Genomic DNA, 22,387 nt, shown 5'->3' on the forward strand with positions numbered 1-22,387 from the left:
GATAACTTCACGTATACAAATATAAGGGACGAAACTTGAGAACCGGGTTTCAGGTTCACTCAAAGCTTGGAGTCCTCGTGTTCTTCAGAGTACTGAAAGTTGATGTGGGAGAGATTTAACCCACTTTTCCCCCTGTACCCCACACATATAGTGCTCTCTTCTCCCACTTAGCATCGTCTCCTCTCACATAGTTCTATTTCGTTCCCTCCCACATATAGTGTCTTCCCCCTCCTACAAAGAGCCATCCCCTTTCCACATAGTACCCTTCTCCCCAACCCACATTCACTCTTTACACAGCCTCAACCACCCTCCAGTACCATAACTTTTCAAGCAACTCTCCCACATGCAAATCTCCCTCCATCCCACTTCTAGTTCACCCGCCAACTCATCCACCTATCCTCTATTATACGTGTGTTTGATGGATGACTTTAGACGGTCACGTCACAGGAACGTCAAGTGAGAGGCAGGCAAGAGCCAGATGAACGTCAGATAAGAAGCATGACACAGTCATGTGAACGTCAGATAAGAAGCATGACACAGTCAGGTGAACGTCAGATGAAAACTAGACTAACGACAGATAAGAGTTAGGTGAACGTCCTTGCGGGCTATTCATACACGTGCCACCTCTTGGGTGGCTTAATCCTCATCATTCAATCAGGTGAGATGTGGGGTAAGAGTCGGACGGAGAGGCACAGGAGTGTAATTGAAATTGAAATAAGTATATTGAGGTAAAATACACACAAAGGGATGAGGTAGCTCAAGCTATTCTCACCCCGTTCCGTACATCGTGTTAATACATACATAGACACACATCACAAGCAATAAACGTATTACCGAACATTCTGAGAGATAAACATACACATTTTCTCCCAGGAGTGTAAGGGAGCCTAACACTGGGAATATAGGTAAGTTAATAATAAAAGTCACCGAAGGGTCAACACCCCCCTTGTACCGGTACCAGGTAAATATGATAACCTGCAGCGGTTATCATATTTACCTGATACCAGGCCCTAGTCCTAATGCCCAACATAACATCACACATTTTAGCGTCCTGTGCCTTACTGTATATATATAAAGGTAAATACACACAATTTTGATTTTGTAAACACGACAATGTATATTGTCGTGTTTAAGAAGTTCTTAAAGTATAGATGAAAGTTTGGAACAATATTGTTTCTGATCCCCTCTGAGCTTGCAAGAATATACGTCACTCGCGGTGATATTTTTGCTCAAAGGGAAGCAATTTGAGGACAGAAACGACAATAAAATATAAATGAATAAAAAAAATTCGTTTAATTTTTATTTGAATGTTTCGGGCATAGTGACATTGTTCTCTTTCAGTGCTATCTTATGTATTGTTACTTCTCTCTCTTCTGTATCTATTTATATCATATATATTATATGTTTTTCCTCTGTATTGTATGTTTTTTATGTATATTTAGCCGTCTCATTGCCCTTAACAGTGTTCATCTGTTTACAGTTTAGTGCAATCAGCAATGGCGGCAGCAGCAGTGACTGGTGGAGGCTGACTTGACCTGACCTGACCTGAGCCGACCTCTCAAGCGCCTCGCCGTGGTCACCTTGCTCCTGCAGGTGCCCCAGCAGACCCTTCCTCAGGTCACGAACCCACCGTTTGATGGGCTCTTTTCTCAGGACCATCTTCCAGAGGACGCTAATCGACGTATTCTTGACTAGAAGAAGCAAGCTGAGAATTGCCGGGAAGTTCGGGAAGTAAAGTTTGGTGCGACGGTGTTGGGTAAAGCTTCACATCCAACCAAAGTTTCCCCTTCTGTCCGTCCGGTGTCAGAAAGGGAAACGTCGATCTCTGAATGCCCTAGCAGCGGTCCAGTGGCGTACCCAGAGGTCGAACAAGACTCCAAAAGGTGATATATATATATTGCGCCATGAGTGTCGAATACATTGTTTACGATGAATCAGTTAGCGCAATATCCCTCGCAATGAAAACATCTGATACTTTTACGCGCGTCAGTGACGTGTATATCAACGATTCATTTGAAGAAAACGGGACTTTTAAGGGGGCTCCACGGGATATCGCATCGGATGGCGATGAAGGGAGCGCGTCGCCCTGCATCCATCCTTCCCTGGTGCCGCCGGCGTGGAGGGCGGTGATCAGGGACGAGGAGCTGCTGTGTGTGGTCAACCCACACTGGCTCCAGTTCGACCCTCCCTCGCACCTCAGTCACACGGTCCTCGCCTCCGTCTACAGTGTCTTGATGGCCATTGGCTTCTTTGGGAACGGTCTTGTCATCTACCTTTACTTCAGGTATGTTTTTAATTTTCTATTTGTGTTTACTTTGCCCTCTGTAACATTCGCGTGAGCGGATATGGACGTTACATAAGAACACGGAGCTGTGTTTTGTTATTGTGTTGCCTAAGCAAGTTATAAGCAAGTGCCTAAGCAAGTTATAGTGGTAATCAAGTAGTGTTTATGGAATTGGACGGGGCTCTGTTTACCGAAAAGTGTACCCCCACTTCTCGGTGTATATATACTGAGGGTTTGCTATGGTATACTAAGGCATACTTAGTATGCATACTATATAGTGGTATAGTATGCTAAGGCATACTTCTTGAGGTTATCTTGAGATGATTTCGGGGCATAACGTCCCCGCGGCCCGGTCCTCGTCTCTGGCCTCCTTTTTGTTACACATCCCTCGGGAAGCAGCCCGTAGCAGCTGTCTAACTCCCAGGTACCTATTTACTGCTAGGTAACAGGGACATTAGGGTGAAAGAAATTTTTGTCCCATTTGTCTCTGCCTTCGCCGGGGATCGAACCTGGAACCTCAGGACTACAAATCCGAAGCGCTGTCCACCCAGCTGTCAGACGACCTTGCTTTAGTAAGTACTAGTAAGTACTAAGTAAGTACCAGTACTTGCAGTTAGGAATAATACTGACATATTAGCAAGTAAGGTATTGTGATAGCCTCATTACCCTTCCAGTGGTTGTCTAGGTCAACAACGAAGCTATTACATTAAAACTTTGAATTTGCAGTTAGATGCGTTAATTTAGTTTCGAGTTTTAGATACAAAATATTTCTTATTTACGTTTAAACGTGAAAAGCGAAGAGTCGGTATATTAGGTAATGAGGAATGACCTAGGGACGAATTTCATCCGGTAAAGCGGATGATTTGAGTCCTTGAAGATGAAACGTTTTCAACTTATTCTTAAACTTTTAATGGGTGAGATGCCCAGCTTTCTTGAACGCTGAAGCCTCGGCGACTAATCTGAGCATCTTGTGAGCCAGTTTTAGTGAGCTGAACTGGCGCTGTGGTAACTGAAATAAGTTTATTGAGGTATAAATACACGCATAGGGATGAGGAGAAAATAGAAAATATTTCTTTGAATAGAAGAAAATATAGATTTCGGTAAGTTTAATAAAAAATATATTTTGGTCAGCGGGTCCAGACAAATTTATCATAAGGTATACTTAAACAACTATAAAATTTGTAAAACAAAAATATGAAGATTTACGTGAATATCTCATAACATGAATAATACCCTATTTTTTTTATATCTGCAAAGTTGCAAACTTTGCAAAGATATATCTGTGAATATCCCGATATTAGTATATTTTATTATTGACCTTAATAACTATGTAGGTTGAATTTGACTTACGTTAGTCAGTAATTAGAAACGAAAGGAGGCATTTTTAGGAAAGGTGGAAAAACCATTATTTTTAGGTCCAATTAAGCAAAATATACGGATGTGATATATATTTAATTATATGTACATTAGACAACAGACGGTTAGAAAATAGCAGATACAAATAGTAAATAGACAGGTCATCGCGGCCGAGAAGACAGTGCTCTAGAATCATAGTCCTAGGTGCCCAGGTTCGATTCCCGGCTGAGGCAGAAACAAATAGGTAGCGTTTCTTTCATCTGATGTTCCTGTTCCCCTAGCAGTAAAATAGGTACCTGGGAAATAGACAGCTGCTACGGGCTGCATCCAGGGATGTGTATGTGTGAGAGATAAATATATAGAGTAGACATGATAGGCCGAGAGTTAGTACATTAGACAACTGATGGTCGTAGTGGCGTCCAAGAGCTAATTGCTAGATTCGCACAAATAGTATACAAACACACACACAAACACCAATTGATTGATAGTTGAGAGGCGGGACCAAAGAGCCGAAGCTCAACCCCCCGCAAGCACAACTAGGTGAGTACACACACACAGGTTAGATTAGGTTACGCCAAAGCCGTCTGTAGTTTCAAAGCGTTATATGACAAAGAGTGCTGGGTAGACGGGACACCACTAGCGTAGCTCTCATCCTGTAACTACACATAGGTAATTACACTTAAGTAATTACGCACACACACACACACACAACTGTTTGGGGAGAATATGTTGCGTAAGATTTTGCAACATATTAGCAATCGTATAATTAAGTTGCCCAGTTGCCGGTTCTGCTGGTTGTGTTCCTCTGGTGTTGGCGCCTTAATGTTCGGTGCAACACACCAAACAGGGAAGTCTTATTAACAAAGGAGCATCGCTCTTCGGCGTGCCTGGAGGACGTCCTCGACGCCCTCTTGAGTGTGACACTTTATAAACACTCAAACACGCTCAGGGGCTCAAGGGACAGGAACCTGCTCATCACACAAGGCTGTGTTGTGTTATCAGGTTCCTGTGGATATACCTATATAGGTAATATATATATATATATATATATATATATATATATATATATATATATATATATATATATATATATATATATAATATACTATAAATATATAATATATATACTGTTCGTGTGGATATACTTACGTACCTAGGTATATCCATTTATCTATTCCCCCGTCTCTTAATAGCTTGTCAACTGTTATGATAAGTTGACAAACTAAATATTCCCTTATTTACTCCGAGGGAATTGGTACTTGATAGTCAACTCCTATGTGACAATCCTGATTTTCTTTCCCCTTAGCACCAGCTTTACTCTCTTGAGTCTTGAAATACCTCTAAGTATTTTTAATTTTGTGATAATGTCCCCTCAAAATCTTCTTTCATATAACGTCGAGGGGTTGTTGCATTGATAAACTGGCTGCAATCTCCATCAATGGTGCAGGTCACGTGATGTGCTGTGGCTTCAATGACTCCTTCATGCTCCGGTTATTTTGTAGATCTAACATATTTTTGTGTTCTTCCGGTGACAGAGTTCATGAAGTATTTACCTGTAAGTAATTTGTCTTTGGAAATTTGGTTTCAGAAGTACGAGTTTAATGAGAGAGGCTCCCGGGACAACGTGTGTGTGTGTGTGTGTGTGTGTGTACTCACCTCACCTAGTTGTGTTTGCGGGGGTTGAGCTCTGGCTCTTTCGTCCCGCCTCTACATATATATATATATATATATATATATATATATATATATATATATATATATATATATATATATATATATATATATATATATATAATGTGTGTGTGTGTATTCACCTAGTTGTGCTTGTGGGGGTTGAGCTTTGCTCTTTCGGCCCGCCTCTCAATTCTCAATCAACTGTTACTAACTACAAACTAACTTTTTTTTCACACACACACACACACGTACACACACACACACACACACACACACACACACACACACACACACACACACACACACACACACACACACACAAACACACACACAAACACACAGGAGTCATTGCTGTAAACAACCGATAGCTGGAAAGGCGGGATCCAAGAGTCAATGCTCGATCCTGCAAGCACAAATAGGTGAGTATACAGGAAGCAGCCCGTAACAGCTGGCTAACTCCCAGGTACCTATTTACTGCTAGGTAACAGAGGCATCAAGGTGAAAGAAACTCTGCCCATTTGTTTCTATCTGATCCGGGAAGGAATCGAACCCGAACCTCTGGTGTGACCGCTCTAGACGTCTTGACACTTTCAGACATTCTCCCTTCACTGTGACCACTTTATTGCTAAGATTTTCTCCATTTTTCTGACACTTTTGTTTTCCCAACCTGTGAACTGTCCTCGCGTGAGGGGCACAGTGCCAAAAGGCTTCTAATAGTTAACAAATATTCAGCCAATCTACCCATCTCTGTCTCGTCTGACTCTGTAACAAACTCAAGATATAATATTATGTTTTACTAAGATGGGAATCTTTGTTTTATTAGGGCATACAAGGGCACACTGGCCTGGTAGGCACCAGTGTTCCGTCTTAATTTTCGCTATGTTGGCGCAGTAAAATAGGTACCTGGGTGTTAGTCAGCTGTCACGGGCTGCTTCCTGGGGGTGGAGGCCTGGTCGAGGACCGGGTTGCGGGGACACTAAAGCCCCGAAATCATCTCAAGATAACCTGACAGTATTGGCTGTTTATAAGCAAGGGATAAGTCTCCTGTTTTAGCAACTTCTGTTAGAATCTACAATGAGGTCTTGCATTTTCACTTCACACAGTCATGGCCAACACTATCAGCGAGCACCTTACTTACTCCCTGCAAATTTTATTATCCCAAGTATCTATAATAATACTAATACTATATAATACCCATTCAACAGTAAAATGGGTACCTGGTTGTTAAACGATTCTTCGCGGGGTTCGTATTTCAAGGAACATAGGATTAAGGACTTGCTTGAAACGCTACGTGTACTAGTGCCTGTACAAGAATGTAAGAACTCTTGTATATAAATAAATAAATAAATAAATAAATAAATAAATAAATAAATAAATAAATATATACCTGTTAAGTAAATTAAAAAAACTTGAAATAAATGAAGTTTTCCACACAAATCGAAGAGTGAAATAGCTGTTTTGATCAGCATTATGCCCACAAGGAAAATTTAAAATAATATATTCATAAGGATAATACACTAATATTAATAATTCGTGAGGCGATTGTATGCGATTGCGAGGATTCCCTTCCGGTGGTCTGATTATCCGGCCGACCAGCAGAAAATTGCCAAAGTATTTAATGTGAGATTTAAAGGGGATTGCCTTCAGAATCTCGAACTCGAATTTGGTGATTAACCGGACTGTAAATTGAAAGAGAGACCTTTCCACAGGTTGCTTTGATGATATGAGGGGTCCAGAGTTGAGAGGGTAGAGGCTAGAGATAATTTTATATATTTTTTTTCTCTCTCTCTCTCTCTGCATATTTCTCTGCAGAAGACCTACCACCTCACTGCTATCTGAGATAACGGTACTGATGGTTTGAGACGAAATTTAACTCTTCAAAGTATTTGCTAATCTTTTTGTGATGAGCACTTCTAGTAACGTGCATAGGACTCTTGTTAGTAATAATAATCTCTAGCGATTCCTATTTTTACCCTTTTTTATAGATTGGCGCCACATTAGCCATTTTCCAACTGCCAGAAAGTTCTCCTGTTTCCAAAGAGGAATTCAATACTATAACAAGTGGATTAGTGAGTGTTCATGCTGCTTCCTGTAGTATCCTTTGCATGGTTCTTCAGCATTTTACACGTCCAGTTTCTCTGATTGTTTCTTACGTTCTCCTGGTGTCACTGTCACTTCCTGGAGTCTTTCACGTAAGAAAAAGGTTTCCATTCAGTTAGGGGATCTTAACTCTATTGGCAAATCACATTCAATCCACATCTTGGAAGCTTATCATACTTCTTTATCATTCTCTGTGTCTTCCCCCACCTTTTTTCTCTCTGTCCCTTTTGTATAATCTGATCACCTGGCCCCGTGCACATCCATCTCCCTCCTGTTGTGATTGTGGAACAGTTGAGGAAGGGATTTAATTTAGGATGCTGCATCATTCTAGTACTGCTTTTCTGCCACTCTCCTACTTTTAGCATCATTCTGTTTACGTAGTAATTTCGTTGTGTTCTCAGGTAAGCGAGCTGCCACACAGTTTACAGAGCGAGTAAACTCGTTGTTAACGAGGAGTTAAGTGGTTTACCCGAGAGAATCCCCCCTTCAATGGCCGGAACTCCGCGCAAGAATAATAAGACGGAGAGTTAATTAGAATTTGAGGCCACTATCTTGGCTGTGAAGTCCAACAGCTTTAGCTGTAGCTATAGAGTGCAGCTTGATAGACAAACTAGAAGATAGATAGTTAGGGCAGTTGCAGGGGAAGGTAGATACTATAACTACCTGTCGTAGATATACTATATGGGCAGGTAGATAGTTTATCCATCTGCTTAAACTAGTAAGTAAACTAGCATTAGTTACTAAACTAGTAACTACTTACCTAAACTAGTAAATAGATAGTTAGGGATAATCGCAGAGCAGGCTGGTAGATAGGTAAGGTAAGTATGTAGAAAAGCAGGCTTATTTGTAGGTAGGTAAACAGACAGTTAGGGAGGCAAGAAGGTAGGCAGATATATAAAAATGGAGAGAGTGAGGGAGAGAGTGAATGGGAGAGAAAGTGAACAAAGGGAGAAAGAAGGGAGATAGTGAGTGAGGGAAAATAATGAACGTGAGTGAAGAAGAACGTGAGAGATTGAGGGAAGGTTATAAGGAAAGACTTAAAACGAATAAGAGAACGAGGCACAATGAATATCTATAAATATAGAGTCCGTGCACAGTAGAGTCTCGCTAGTAGATACTCAAAATCTACTTTAAATAACTAAATAGCAAAGAAAACAGATCAGGTAATAAACATTTGGAAAATGCAGACGAGGAGTCACAATAACGTGGCTGAAATATGTTGACCAGACCACACACTAGAAAGTGAAGAGACGACGACGTTTCGGTCCGTCCTGGACCACAATCGACTTGAGAATGGTACAGGACGGACCGAAACGTCGTCGTCCCTTCACTTTCTAGTGTGTGGCTGGCCAACATGTGTAAAGTACCCAAAAGCCGACAGACATACATACAGAAAGAAACAGACTGTATACGAACAGACAGAAGTGAAGCATGCTAGATAATTAAAGAAACATAATCGCCAAATTATACAATGTAATAACCAATAGAATTGAAAGTTGCCTGTCATTTTATTATCGACATTTCCACCTTTGATATATCGCTCTATTTTGATTTCTGTGTGTAAATGTTTTCTCTTCAGAGTTAAATTTGCAACATTATTCGCCCAGATGCGTTTCGCAATAAATTCAAATTACCATCATCAGAGGCAGAAGGAAGGCGAATTAGTTTAGAATGTGCAAAATACAGTTCCTAACAGACTAGGGGGGTTATACTTTTAGTATATTAACTTGTATATACGTCATTAGATTGCAAAGCAACGTAGATATTAAGCTCGCTAATACGCTGAATATTAAGTCAATTTCTCTCACAAACACTTACACTAATACGTCTATTACATCACAATTACGTCATTAGGTCTATTACATCACAAAGTCAGGTGAACCAGGTCGCTTTGATAGCCAAGTATAGGGTAAACTGGCTTCAAAGAAAACGAGTGATAAGGGAGGTTACCTTGAGGTGCTTCCGGGGCTTAGCGTCCCCGCGGCCCGGTCGTCGACCAGGCCTCCTGGTTGCTGGACTGATCAACCAGGCTGTTGGACGCGGCTGCTCGCAGCCTGACGTATGAGTTACAGCCTGGTTGATCAGGTATCCTTTGGAGGTGCTTATCCAGTTCTCTCTTGAACACTGTGAGGGGTTTGCCCTGTGAGGGAGGTCTATGTAAAGACAGAAAATTCCTCCAGCAAAAGTTACCATATTGATTGATCTCTCATGTGCGATAACTCATCCAGTGACACGAACCAGCGGCACTTTATGCGTGGCTCGTGCGTGTGCATCCGTGTAGCTGAAGAGTCTTGGGGGGAAAATTTGCAATTTATGTTTTTTTCCCGTGTAAAGTTTCCCATCTTCTTGTGTCAATTCACTTTTAATTTTTTCCAATGAAACTTTATTTCTCATTCGCTTCTCATTTCTCCGTCTCTTCCTTTAGACAAATTTTGCCCCATTAAAGACTTCTTTTAGGGGTTCATTCTTGAAGGTAACTCCTTGTAAATTTGCCTCCTCTTCAGCGCTTCCAAAAGATCATACGAGTACTCGAAGAGACAACGAGTTCTCATACCACGTCAGACTTACAGATCTGAAGTGACTCTCAGGAGATATTGCAGTCTTGTAAAAGTTGGGGAAGAGAGAGAGAGAGAGAGAAAGAGAGAGAGAGAGAGAGAGAGAGAGAGAGAGAGAGAGAGAGAGAGAGAGAGAGAGAGAGAGAGAGAGAGAGAGAGAGAGAGAGAGAGAGAGAGAGAGAGAGAGAGAGAGAATCAGTAAATAATATGCACACTTCCTTACTGAAGCAGCGGTCCTCCTTCTGCTTCATGTTTAAGAAACAGTTTCATTTTTCTCGTTTTTTCGTCTCAGAAGTTAGCAGATTTTCAGGAAGAGTTCAGCTTATTTCCGTGCGAGGTGCGGCCGAGGGCTGGAATGCCTAGACGTTCGCTACTCAACACACTCAACTGCACATAACTGAAATTCACATTTGATTGTAAATATGTAACAGTTGCGTAAGTACCCATTTAGAGGCACAGCAGGTATAGGTAAGTATGTAGACACAGACATTTCTCTGTCGTCATAAAGCTTTATACTTTAGCTATGCCCCAAGCACTCCACTATTAAATTAAAAAATAAGAGAATTGTTGAGGCGTTGACAAGCTGCCAGGTTCTTGAGGACACTAGAGTTGGTGGCCCTCAGGTAAATTCAGGTTTCGTATGTTCTACCGTTACCGGTTCTACCGGTACTGGTTACCTATGTTCTACCGGTTTCGTTATAGTATACCAAACACTTTCCGTCTGTATGTTACTAATGGATTACACACAGAGATCACACTAACGTGATGCATCAAATGAACAAATCCACAAATTTTAACCCTGTCGTAGCTCAGTCGATTTAAGGCAGTGTCTGGGATGCTCCCGGACGCAAGTTCGAATCCTCGTCACGGCCCTTGTGGATTTGTTCATTTACTAATGGATCTTGTAGACCAAGCATGTCAAACTGAGGGTCCCCCGAAGGCCATATGGGTCACATTTGTGTTGTCATGAGGGTCACACACCACAACTAATTGAAGTCATTTAATAAAAATTATTGCAGAATATTTTTATTACTTAAACTTAGAAACTTTTAATGTACATATAAAGGGTTTAGTGGCTAAACACATTCGTGAATGCAAAGTAACGAAGTAGTTTAACAAAAGGATAAAAACGAAATTTTAAACGGCAACATAGACTTCTATGCAACAGCAACAAATACATTGTATAAAAGTTACTAAAGTTCAAAATGAACATTTATTTACGACTAGTCAATCATGTTTAGTCCTGAGGCTTGGCACCTTCTTTTAATGACAGTTTTGCTATGTCATAATGCTAATGAAATATCTTTGAACAAGTGTGCTGTCTCTGGACATACACAATCTGATCCTTTTTTACAAAGGCATTGCTTTACCAAATCTCCTTCACTGTAAGATTTCCCACCCATGGCGATCATTGGGCTGAGTTCATAGCCTGCAGTAATGGAAGCCACATTCCCTTTCTCAATTTTCGTAAAACAGGTCTGTTGCTGTCTCAAGTTAGCCTTCAATTCCTTGAGTCTTGAGACACACATTGGGTCTTCATACTTCATAATGTCTTTTCAAGATGTACTCTTTTTTGGCGTGGTTATGCTGTTGTTGCAAATTAAACAATGTATCTTACCATTCACCATTGTGTAAAAAAAAGTAATTCCAATTTTTCTTGAAACACTCGTCCTTCTTCGTTCAATTTCCCTTTTCTCTTAACTGGAGGAGCGTCAGCCATTTTAAAGATGATGTGGAATCTGAAAAAAAAATAAAAATAAAATCACCGGTTAAAAAACTGAAATTTCGGGCAGCTTTACAGTTAACGTCATGTGTATATTTAGAGGCGTTAATTAACTCGCTTACCGCGCAGCTGCATTCGTCATTTTTTTGTGCTTTTGAAATCTATTAAAAGGTGATAACTTAAATGATATAAACTGCCATTTTTGGCCGTTCAATGACCAAATTACAGTATTCTCTGTGCGGGACGCAGGTGTGCTTGCCGCATGCGGCCCGCGGGGCGCAGGTTTGACATGCCTGTTTAAATAAATGTAAAGACTTCCATTTGTTTTTTTTTTTAATGTTTTCGCTCTTCTATTTTTGTAATTAACGCAAACTTTCAGGACCCGAACTGAAACTAGCAGAAAGTTTTTTTTTTTTTATCCAGTTTGCATCCTTCCGAGCCTTGCAAGTTTATTTTTTTATCTCGACCTAATTGCTGAGACGAACATGAACTGATGGCGTTCGAACTTTTCCCGAACAGTGCTTCGCTAACTTCCTGTGTTCGAATCGTTCTTTTATTAATACTTCATCAACGTACTGGAAATGCAAATAATAGACAGTTGACAGGATGAACAATCCAGCTTTGTCAAGGGTACAAATGACAGGAATGAACAACCCAACGGGATTTCTTCCTATCTGGGGGTATTGTACATGTTCCCAATGAGTTATGTTCACTCACAGGATGAGTGATGCAAACCAATACATACAAAATTAAGAAACAAAATCCCCATAATTAATTTACATTACAGTAACTTTGGATGAATTTAACGTTTAAATGATATAAAAAATGACATTAAATGCTAATTGACCGACTGGACTGAGTGCTGTACTGATAATTGACTTCTCAAAGTTGCTGAATGACCTTTAAGACGTGTACTTAGATGAGTAAGGAATCTTGTGAATTACAAGGTGTATGGAGAGAGAGAGAGAGAGAGAGAGAGAGAGAGAGAGAGAGAGAGAGAGAGAGAGAGAGAGAGAGAGAGAGAGAGAGAGAGAAAAAAAAAATGAGAAGCATCATTTAGTGAAGAGCAAATCTGCATTTCCTCTGAACTTCTCAGCGGCGTCCAAATAATAATTTATGAAACTGTATTATCTTACCTATTAAGATACTCACGCATATTAAATAGCCTGCCACTGCCGCGTCCCAAACTATGTATGTCTGTGTGAATTAAAACTTATTTTCAAGTTCTGAGATTAAAGAAAATTGCAAACTTGTTGTAGAGTGTCTGATTGCCACCTTGTCCTGCATTTATTTGCGCATATGTTGCATTGATCCCAAGTCGGGTCACAGCCGAATGATTTCGCGTTCAATATACGCGGCTCTTCAGAAACGCTTAGGCATTATGGGAAACAATAAAGTGAACATCTCCGGTTGTGATAGTTACCCCACGTGGCTAGTCCTTATCCAGGTTTCCTTTGATGGAGTCTAGCATCTAAGATGTTTTCTCACACATCCTGGCGCCTCAGTCATTCCTTCTCGTTGCTTATCCCGGCTGATGGTGCTGGCATCAAGGAAAACCGAAAGCCCTGTGGGTAAAGTTCTTCAGATCTCCAACTTGAAGACGATTATAACATTCTCTGGGATTTGCGAGCAACGCTGAGACCGGAGCTCGTAACTACGTGAAGATTAGGCATCATCTTAAGATGGAGCGTCGGCCCTCAGGACTGTTGCCTCGGGTATTAAATATGATTACACATTCACATTATTAAATATTAATACACATTCTATTTTCGAACGTTGCAATATATGGACAAGTTTTTCAATGCAATTGGGCAAAAGTAAATGTGGAGACGAAGAAGATTATTGTGTTATTGGACTTATAAACAAAACAAAAATCGCAGTCAAGGGTTTGTTGATATTATGATATGATAAGAGTTTTATGATTATGATAGAGTTGATATGGAGTTGTAAATAAATTCACTGGGAGTTGTATTATTCATAACTGTAATTTACAGTTTGTTAATATTTGATTATATAGTTAGTAGGCAGTCTTCTTCAGGCGAAATGTACTGTTCAGAAGCCGTTAAACGTATCCTATCTGAACGGAACCTAACCGGCTAACCAAACCTAACCTTACCTAACCTTACCTTACCTTACCTTACCTTACCTTATCTAACACCACCTAACACGGCACCGAAATACCGAAAACAAAACAAAATATATTTGTTTGGTAGGCTGGCCGGAAGCCAGGCTACTGTAATGGCCAGCTTTTTCCCCTCTCTCTTCCCCTCTCCTTCTCTCTCTCTCTCCCTCTCTCTCTCTTTCTCCATTCCCCTTGACGGCTGGAGGCATTTCTCACGCCACCACAAGTGTTCTTGCGTTTGGTGCTTATGGCCAGCTCGGTCATGTGGACCTCTACTCCCTCTCCCTCCCTCTCCGTTCCCTCTCCTCTCTTTCTCGATTCCCCTTTATGGCTGGAAATATTCGTCACGCCACCCAAAAGTCATAAACTTTGGGCTCTCAGGGTTCGCCTGGAGTGCTGGTTGCAAGTGAGGTCTGTGTCAACATATTTGGTTCGAGGCAGTTCATCCAGTTTTCGTAAGAAAACCCTGCCTCTTGGCAGTCTTCAAATGTTTTAATTGGTCAAGAGCGAGGCCCTTGGATTCATTGGCAGGGAGGCCAGAGCACCTTGGCCTGGTTTAAAGTGATTGGGTGTAGGTCTAAAAGAGGCGAAGTTTCCTAGGACCAGACAAGCTTTAGTGGGTGGAGCCAGAGCCTTACCTTGAAGGAGTCAGACAAAAATTGAGTTTGTGTGATTTGGGTTGTGGTGAGAGCAACGGTGGACACCACACCATAGAGAAAGCCCCCACACCGGCTGAGTAAGGATGAGATAACGAGCTGTGTTGAGTTCATGTACAAGTTGGTGTTCCTATTCCATTGTATCAAAGGATAGGATGTACTTAAGTGACATTTTTGAGTAATCAAATTTCATAAAGTTGTTCTCCTCTGTGTTATACATTTCCCTATATATTTCTGAGTCCTTGTGTTTGTAGTGTTAGGAGCTCCAGTGATTCGACGAGTCCTATATGTGTTAAATACTTCCCTGGTCTTACTTTAGCAGCATTTGAATGAATCCCATCTATTCTTCCCAGTAATTAAGATCTAATTCCCTGCTAAGGATAGGGTAATTGACTCCTCTTCTCCTGAGTCAAGTAGTTCAATTTCCCCATATTAGGAGAAGTGGTGGCAGTGTTAATTATTAAGTAATTTGTGTCTGAGTAACATATATGTTTTGTGAGATAATTAACTCACAGCTTGAAGGGTTACGGCTTATAGCCGCAGTGATTGGTGTACACATGCCCTTCTTGATCACACGACAACACGTACAAGGGTCACAGTACCACACGTCACAACGGTACCAGTGTGAGGTTCCATTGGTAAGCTACAGTGGTGTAGCCACCTCAGGTAAACGGTGCACCATACTAACGCTACACTACAGATTAAGATTATTATTATGTGGACAATCAACCTTTTTTTTCTATTACCTGTGATTGTATTGGTTTCTCGCAGCTGCAGGGCGTTGAGGACTCCCTCGAACATCTTCATCGTCAACCTGGCCATCAGCGACTTCCTGATGGTGGGGCTGGTCTCCGCCTGTGTCTACAACTCATTTCAGGAGGGACCCGCCATAGGCAAGATAGGTGAGTCTGTATTATATACCTAAGTGAGTATATTCTGGACAAGCTATGGGCGTATGTTCTGGCCAGATACGTGAATTTTTACCAGACACCTAAGGGAGAGAGAGAGAGAGAGAGAGAGAGAGAGAGAGAGAGAGAGACAGAGAGCTAAAGCTAGATAGGAAGAGAATATAATATAAAGGCCACAAGAATATTTGCACACTTTTTTCGACAAATAAAATGAATAGTGAAACAAGGTAGTTAGGGCAGACCGCAGAGAATGAGAGATAACGATCTCGGTGGGCTGGCTGTTAACGACACAGTCAGCACTGAACGGCAGCAGTCAATGGGAAAAAGCCAAATAGAATAGCGAAATACATTGAAGGAACACACGAAACATTTTAAGTGGTGAGCCCCACACCGTGGATCAGTGATCTCAGATCCACACACTCGATCCTGATCTATGTTCCACTGACAGACAGAGAGACAGGGTGCGTGCTGCCACCAGATAGGCACCACGAGGGGGCTCAAATATCACAGAGAAAATGTGATGGAGATCAGAGAAGAGGGAGGCCAGAAAGGTTTTGGAGGCCAGAAAGGTTTTGGAGGTCAGAAAGGTTTTGGAGGTCAGACAAGTTTAGGAAGCCAGAAAAGTTTTGGAGGTCAGCCAAGTTTTGGAGGCCAGAAAGGTTTTGGAGGCCAGGCAAGTTTTGGAGGCCAGGCAAGTTTTGGAGGCCAGAAAGGTTTTGGAGGTCAGACAAGTTTAGGAAGCCAGAAAAGTTTTGGAGGCCAGAAAAGTTTTGGAGGTCAGAAAGGTTTTGGAGGCCAGAAAAGTTTTGGAGGTCAGACAAGTTTTGGAGGTCAGACAAGTTTTGGAGGTCAGAACAGTTTTGGAGGCCAGAAAAGTTTTGGAGGCCAGAAAAGTTTTGGAGGCCAGAAAGGTTTTGGAGGTGAGAATGGTTTTGGAGGCCAGAAAGGTTTTGGAGGTCAGAAAGGTTTTGGAGGCCAGAAAGGGGGGCAGTTAGTGGAGAGTAGAGAAGAGACAGGTGTTCATCCACCTCAGCAGGTAGGGATCGGGTTCTGAACGTGTATACCTCCTCACTTCAACCCAGAGACCTGTGGGGAAAGGGGGATTGGTTATCCTGCAGTTATACTGGCTATGCTAGGTATAATTCCCACATTTTAACTTTCTGGCTACCTGATATCAACTATCCCTATGACTACACCACACTCTCGTAATAATCCCGGATCATGTCACAGCCATAGTCGGTGAAATGATCATGGATTATGGCTTTATTATTATTAACATCTTTATTGACAAAATTAATTACAATTTTGCCTAATCTGAGGATTTTGATAGTCTTATTAAAGTGAGGATAATGCTGGTATTCACTGTCACGCAGGACAGAGGGTCATACATAAGACAATAGGTCTAAACTGTAGGCTGAAGCACATATATATCATGGTTACAATCAATGTTTTAATGTATGGATATGTGAAAACAACTTTCTACTGTGCACTGCCACACAAGGGCAGGGATGGGTTCATAAGTGGCTGTGATCACACAGACCCATCACAACAGTGGGATAGTCCTTCCAACCACACAACCACCTGCCTAGTCTTCATTCTCCTAGCAAATATTGAATGCCTAAAATATCGGTTATTACAGCTCTCCTCTTTACTCTGAATATTCTAGCGCTCTGTGTTTGTCCTTTAACGTCTCTGGCTACCACTGACGTTCCCTCTCTGGATGGTGCAGGGTGCGACGTGTACGGGTTTACTGGGGGCGTCACGGGGACCACCTCCATCATGACCCTCGCTGCCATCTCCTTTGATCGCTACCTCGTCATCTCCTTTCCCTTGGACCCCCTTAAGAAACTCTCCAGCAGGCAGGTAAGGCGGTGTGAGGGGAGGAGAGAGAGAGAGAGAGAGAGAGAGAGAGAGAGAGAGAGAGAGAGAGAGAGAGAGAGAGAGAGAGAGAGAGAGAGAGAGAGAGAGAGAGAGATAGAGAGAGAGAGATAAAGTGGTGTATGTTTGTATTTATCTATTTGTGTTTACGAGATCGAGCTGCAGCTCTTGGATCCTCTGCCTTTCCCAATCATCGGTCATCTTGTGCAATGACTCCAGAAAAAACATTTCTCCTATCACATCTACTAATAAAATTATTGTATATCTCTGGCTTCCCTATACTCTCTCATTATATTCCTTTATTGGAAAACATCATCTGCTCTCCACCCTTTTTTCATTCTCCTATTTCCTGTCTCCATTTTCTTTTCACCTTTCTAGCGTCGTTAGGACAAACAGCGTCAATATTTCTTTATGCCATATCCCAAAGGAGGTAGGGAGTCGTCGCACTGTGGGACCGAATGCCAGCGAAGAAGGCGGGGTCCAAGAGCTGATGTTTGACCCTAAGTCCGACTCGTTGAACAGAGTTAGGCGAATACAACACGGTGAGTTTAAGAAACGATGCCAGAACCCCTTTTCTCAACAAACGTACGACAGACGTCTAATTAGTACCGTTATCTACAAAAAAGCCTTCCGACATTCATTTCCACAAAAGCGAAATATCACAAAGAATGTCCACAATAAGGCTGAGCAACATAAAGAAAAACGTAAATCATGCCATGAAAATAAATCCTTTTTATTTACATCTTTAGATACATCCGCATATTTCCAACTGCTTTTGACTAAGTGAACGGGTACATAGTTTGATTGTCATGCTACCAGAATAGTAAACTACGATCTCATTATCTCTTTACAAACAATCCGGAACCCCTTCATCACCAGGACAGACAAAACATATCTAATGCAGACGAGGAGTTACAATAACGTGGCTGAAATATGTTGACCAAACCACACACTAGAAAGTGAAGGGACGACGACGTTTCGGTCCGTCCTGGACCATTCTCTAGTCGATTGTGTGACGAAACGTCGTCGCCCCTTCACTTTCTAATGTGTGGTTTGGTCAACAAAACATACCTAATTATTGCTATTAAAAACGAAAAAGACATATGTATGAAAACTCACAAGAACTCTCAAGGAAGAGTGTGTGGTCTTAATTGTGGACTATGAGTCCAATTATCATCTGATTTAAATTTACTATATTTGTCGTGAATTGTAGCTCTTATTAGCGTCTTCGTCAATCTGATTGTGTCAATGTGCGTGTGAGAGCCTGTCAATCAGCATCCATTAATTGGCACGCCTCTTCTTCCCTGCTGCAGGTGCTCAGCATCATCCTCCTCACCTGGGTGTACTCGGGGATCTTCTCAATCATGCCTCTAATGGGCATCAAAGGCATTACCTACTCCCCTGAGGGCTTCCTCACCACCTGCAGGTAAACGGCAAGGGGGGTAGAAATAGCCTAAGCTACTCTATCCTTTGAGATGTATTTCTTTCTTGTCTCAATAAACAAACCTGAACTTGAACACAATGGCATTCTCGTTGCCTTGCACTTAGTGATCCTTATTAATATTTGATTTAAAATAGGCTTATCACTGTAATTAAACCTTACAGTAAATATCATTATCATCATCATTCTCGTCTGTCAATCTCCCTCTTCCACTATATTTTCACCGAACTTCATATTTCTCTCTTTATTGCAGCTTCGACTATCTCTCAGAGGTAATGCGAGCCAGGGTGTACATTTTCCTGTTCTTCGTGGCCGCCTGGGTGTTTCCCCTCTACATCATCACCTTCAGCTACCTGTCCATCGTCAGCACCGTCGCCCAGCAGGAGCGACAGTACGCCTCCTACCAGGGCTCCTTCGCGAACTCATTCAGACATCGGAGTATTAAGAGGAAGAAGAATACTGAGGTCAGCTAAATTCTTAGTGTGTGTGTGTGTGTTTACTATTTGTGTCAGAACAAATAGACTCAAATACCCGTGTGTGTATTTACCTAGTTGTGCTTGCGGGGGTTGAGCTCTGCTCTTTCGGCCCGCCTCTCAACTGTCAATCAATCAACTGTTACTAACTACTAATTTTTTTTTCCACACACACACACACACTCCAGGAAGCAGCCCGTAACAGCTGGCTAACTCCCAGCAGCCAGAAAGCGGCTCCTGTTATCTAGCTACTCACTGCTAGGTAACAGGAGCATCTGAGTGAAAGAAACGATGCCCATTTTTGTTTCTCGCCGGCGCCGGGAATCGAACCCGGGCCACATGATTACGTGTCCAGCGTGCTATCCACACAGCTACCGGCGATCACAGATGTATGCGCGCGCGCATGTGTGTATGTGTCTCTGTGTGTGTAGTTACTTTGGGCGTGAACCCACTCTTTGACTTCGAACGTGAACCCTTTTTAGGACTCTGTGGCCTTCCGGCCCACTCGTTGCAGTGGCTTGGCGGCGCTAGTTTCTTTGCCTTGTGGCATGTTTCATGTGTAGCCCTCCGGATATTTTCCTCGTGCTGTGCCGTGAGGCGTTTGTGGGGACATTCGAGTATACCTAGGATATATGCACCATTAGACCTGTGTGTGTGTATATGTACTCACCTATTTGTGCTTGCGGGGGTTGAGTTCTAGCTCTTTGGTCCCGCTTCTCAACTGTCAATCAACTGGTGTACAGGTTCCTGAGCCTACTGGGATCTATCATATCTACACTTGAAGCTGTGTTTGGAGTCAGCCTCCACCACATCACTTCCTAATGCATTCCATTTGTCTACTACTCTGACACTGAAAAAATTCTTTCTAACGTCTCTATGGCTCATTTGAGCACTCAATTTCCACCTGTGTCCCCTAGTGCGTGTGCCCCTTGTGGTAAATAGTCTGTCTTTATCTTGTGCGTGTGTGCGCGTGCGTGCCGTGAACAAAAACTGGAGAGGGGAAGCGGAGGATTATGGAACACTTAGTAAGGGGAGAATGGAAAATGACATGTTCCATAGACGTGTGGTCGTGTTCAGGCAAATTTCTTAAATAGAGATAAAAAAAGAGAGAGAATGCTGACCGGAATTGGCGGCGGTGAGGGCCAAGGGCAAATAATAATATCGCGGTTACCTTGCGATGATTTCGGGGCTCAAGGTCTCCCGCGGTCCGGTCCCCAACCAGGCTGTTGGACAGGGCTGCTGGTTAATCAGGAAAAAACCTTAAACACACACACTCGAAAATTGTAAAATACTATATAACCAAAAAACTAATTTTCTCGAAATTAATGTTAATCATTCAATTGTGTATTAGCCTAGAGTAGGTTAAATTAGGCATTTTGATTCTCAGAAAGTTTGAAGGTAAGCAACTCCGAGAGCACGTGTTATATTGGTATTCTGTCATATACATTCTGTGTACTCTCGGGGTAATCCCCGGGACTTAGACCCTCGTATTGTGTAATTGTTACGGCGACCCCCTTCTCTCCCGTGCGGAATTGTTGACAAAACATTATTTCTCTTGAGTATATTTTTGGAAAAAGTTCTAAAATTTGGGGAGAAATATGCTAGATAATCTAGGTCTCTAGCTAGGCCTTGGGGGAAGGGGGTAGGGGGTTGGGAGGGGAGTGTATCCCCAGTGCCCCCTATAAAAAATATATATGTTAAAAATATATATAAAAAATTATGCAAACAAAATATAGTTGTCTTAATTTCGGGGTGGGGTGGGGAGTTGGGGGAGAGGGGTGGTAGGGATGGGGGGGGGGGAAAGAGATGTAGTAGGTTGGGGGGGGGGAGATTGGTGGTATGGGGTGGGGGGGAAGTGGCGGTAAAGGGTAGGGGGAAAGGGGTGGTAGGAGGTGAGGGTAATTTTGTTTTGCACCGACAGACATCGTCCGGTTAAAGGCTAAAAATTCATCATGTTTTTTCACATAAACTTAATGAAACGTTTTTAAAGTATAAGTAAATAAAATTCATGCTCTCATTTGCTCAGCTTTGAGTGTGAGGCCCCCCCCTCTTGAGCCACCCCACCTCCCCCGTTTCAAAATATGAGAACAGAATTTTTTTGCAAACAATATCAGTAAACTGTAAGGTGAGGATACTAGATTACACACACACACACACACACACACATATATATATATATATATATATATATATATATATATATATATATATATATATATATATATATATATATATATATATATATATATATATATATATTTAGCATTGCTTAGAAAAACATATATATCATTATACACAATATCATTTTGTTCACTTGGGCACTAAGAGCTTCGAATACCCAATATTTTCTAGCACATTAGACGGTCGCTCTATCAACTACGCCACTGGGTTAGCCTTAAAAGGGAAGAACTCCACAGCAACTAACTCGCTACCCAATAAAACTTGCCTTTCCTGAGCTGCCACAGCGTCCATCGCATGCTCCCCCCTTCAGCCCTTCCCAGAGCTTAACCCTTCCCCTCGGTCCCGAGACGCATGCACTCTCCCTCCTCCCCCCCCCCTCACACACCCCTCTTCCCATTAATCATCTCCCTTAATGTTGCTTCCCCCCTCCCTCTTCTCTCCAATCATCTTCCTCAATGCTGCCTCCGTCAGGTACAGCTGGCCAAGATGGCTTGTGTGATCATCGGGATGTGGGTGGCGGCGTGGACGCCGTACTCCGTGGTGGCCCTGCTGGGGATATGTAGTCAGCGGCACCTCATCACTCCCTTGGTCTCCATGGTGCCGGCGCTCTTCTGCAAGACGGCAGCTTGCTTGGACCCTTATATTTACGCCCTCTCACACCCACGCTTCAAGGTGAGGAGTGCTGAGTGGGGGGTTACAAGTCATTGATGATAGTTGGGGGGAATGGCTGGCAAATGGTTTTAAAGGTTCAATAAATTCGAAAATGGCTTTAACATCTTGCTGAAAGATGGGGGAGGGATGAGCATGGCTTAGAAAACATTGGAATAGATTGTAAAGGACTAAGGAATGGGTGTAAAGGCTGGGGGATGTCTTGGAATGGTCTGAGAAAGCTTAGATGGCTTAAAAAAAGGAACTAAAAAACTTTTCATTACGTCACGGATGGATGAACAGGATCCGTGTTCCAGGATCCAGGATCCGGTAAGCGTTTAAAACGCGACACGTAATATAGTGGCTTCGTTTAGAGGGACAAAAGTGA

General features: G+C 42.2%; 1 protein-coding gene across 1 annotated transcript in view; it reads left to right on the forward strand.

Moving 5' to 3' along the window:
* LOC123759654 (rhodopsin) overlaps positions 1 to 22,387 on the forward strand; it is a 45,730-nt gene that overhangs the window by 16,290 nt on the left and 7,053 nt on the right. The window contains exons 2-7 of the mRNA XM_045744856.2: positions 1,481 to 2,284; positions 15,242 to 15,372; positions 17,108 to 17,241; positions 18,570 to 18,682; positions 18,951 to 19,161; positions 21,823 to 22,023. Of these exons, the coding sequence (XP_045600812.1) occupies positions 1,905 to 2,284; positions 15,242 to 15,372; positions 17,108 to 17,241; positions 18,570 to 18,682; positions 18,951 to 19,161; positions 21,823 to 22,023 (1,170 nt within the window). The 5' untranslated portion in view covers positions 1,481 to 1,904. The remainder of the gene's footprint in view (positions 1 to 1,480; positions 2,285 to 15,241; positions 15,373 to 17,107; positions 17,242 to 18,569; positions 18,683 to 18,950; positions 19,162 to 21,822; positions 22,024 to 22,387) is intronic.

This window comes from Procambarus clarkii, chromosome 8 (assembly GCF_040958095.1).
Source record: "Procambarus clarkii isolate CNS0578487 chromosome 8, FALCON_Pclarkii_2.0, whole genome shotgun sequence".
Taxonomy (NCBI): domain Eukaryota; kingdom Metazoa; phylum Arthropoda; class Malacostraca; order Decapoda; family Cambaridae; genus Procambarus; species Procambarus clarkii.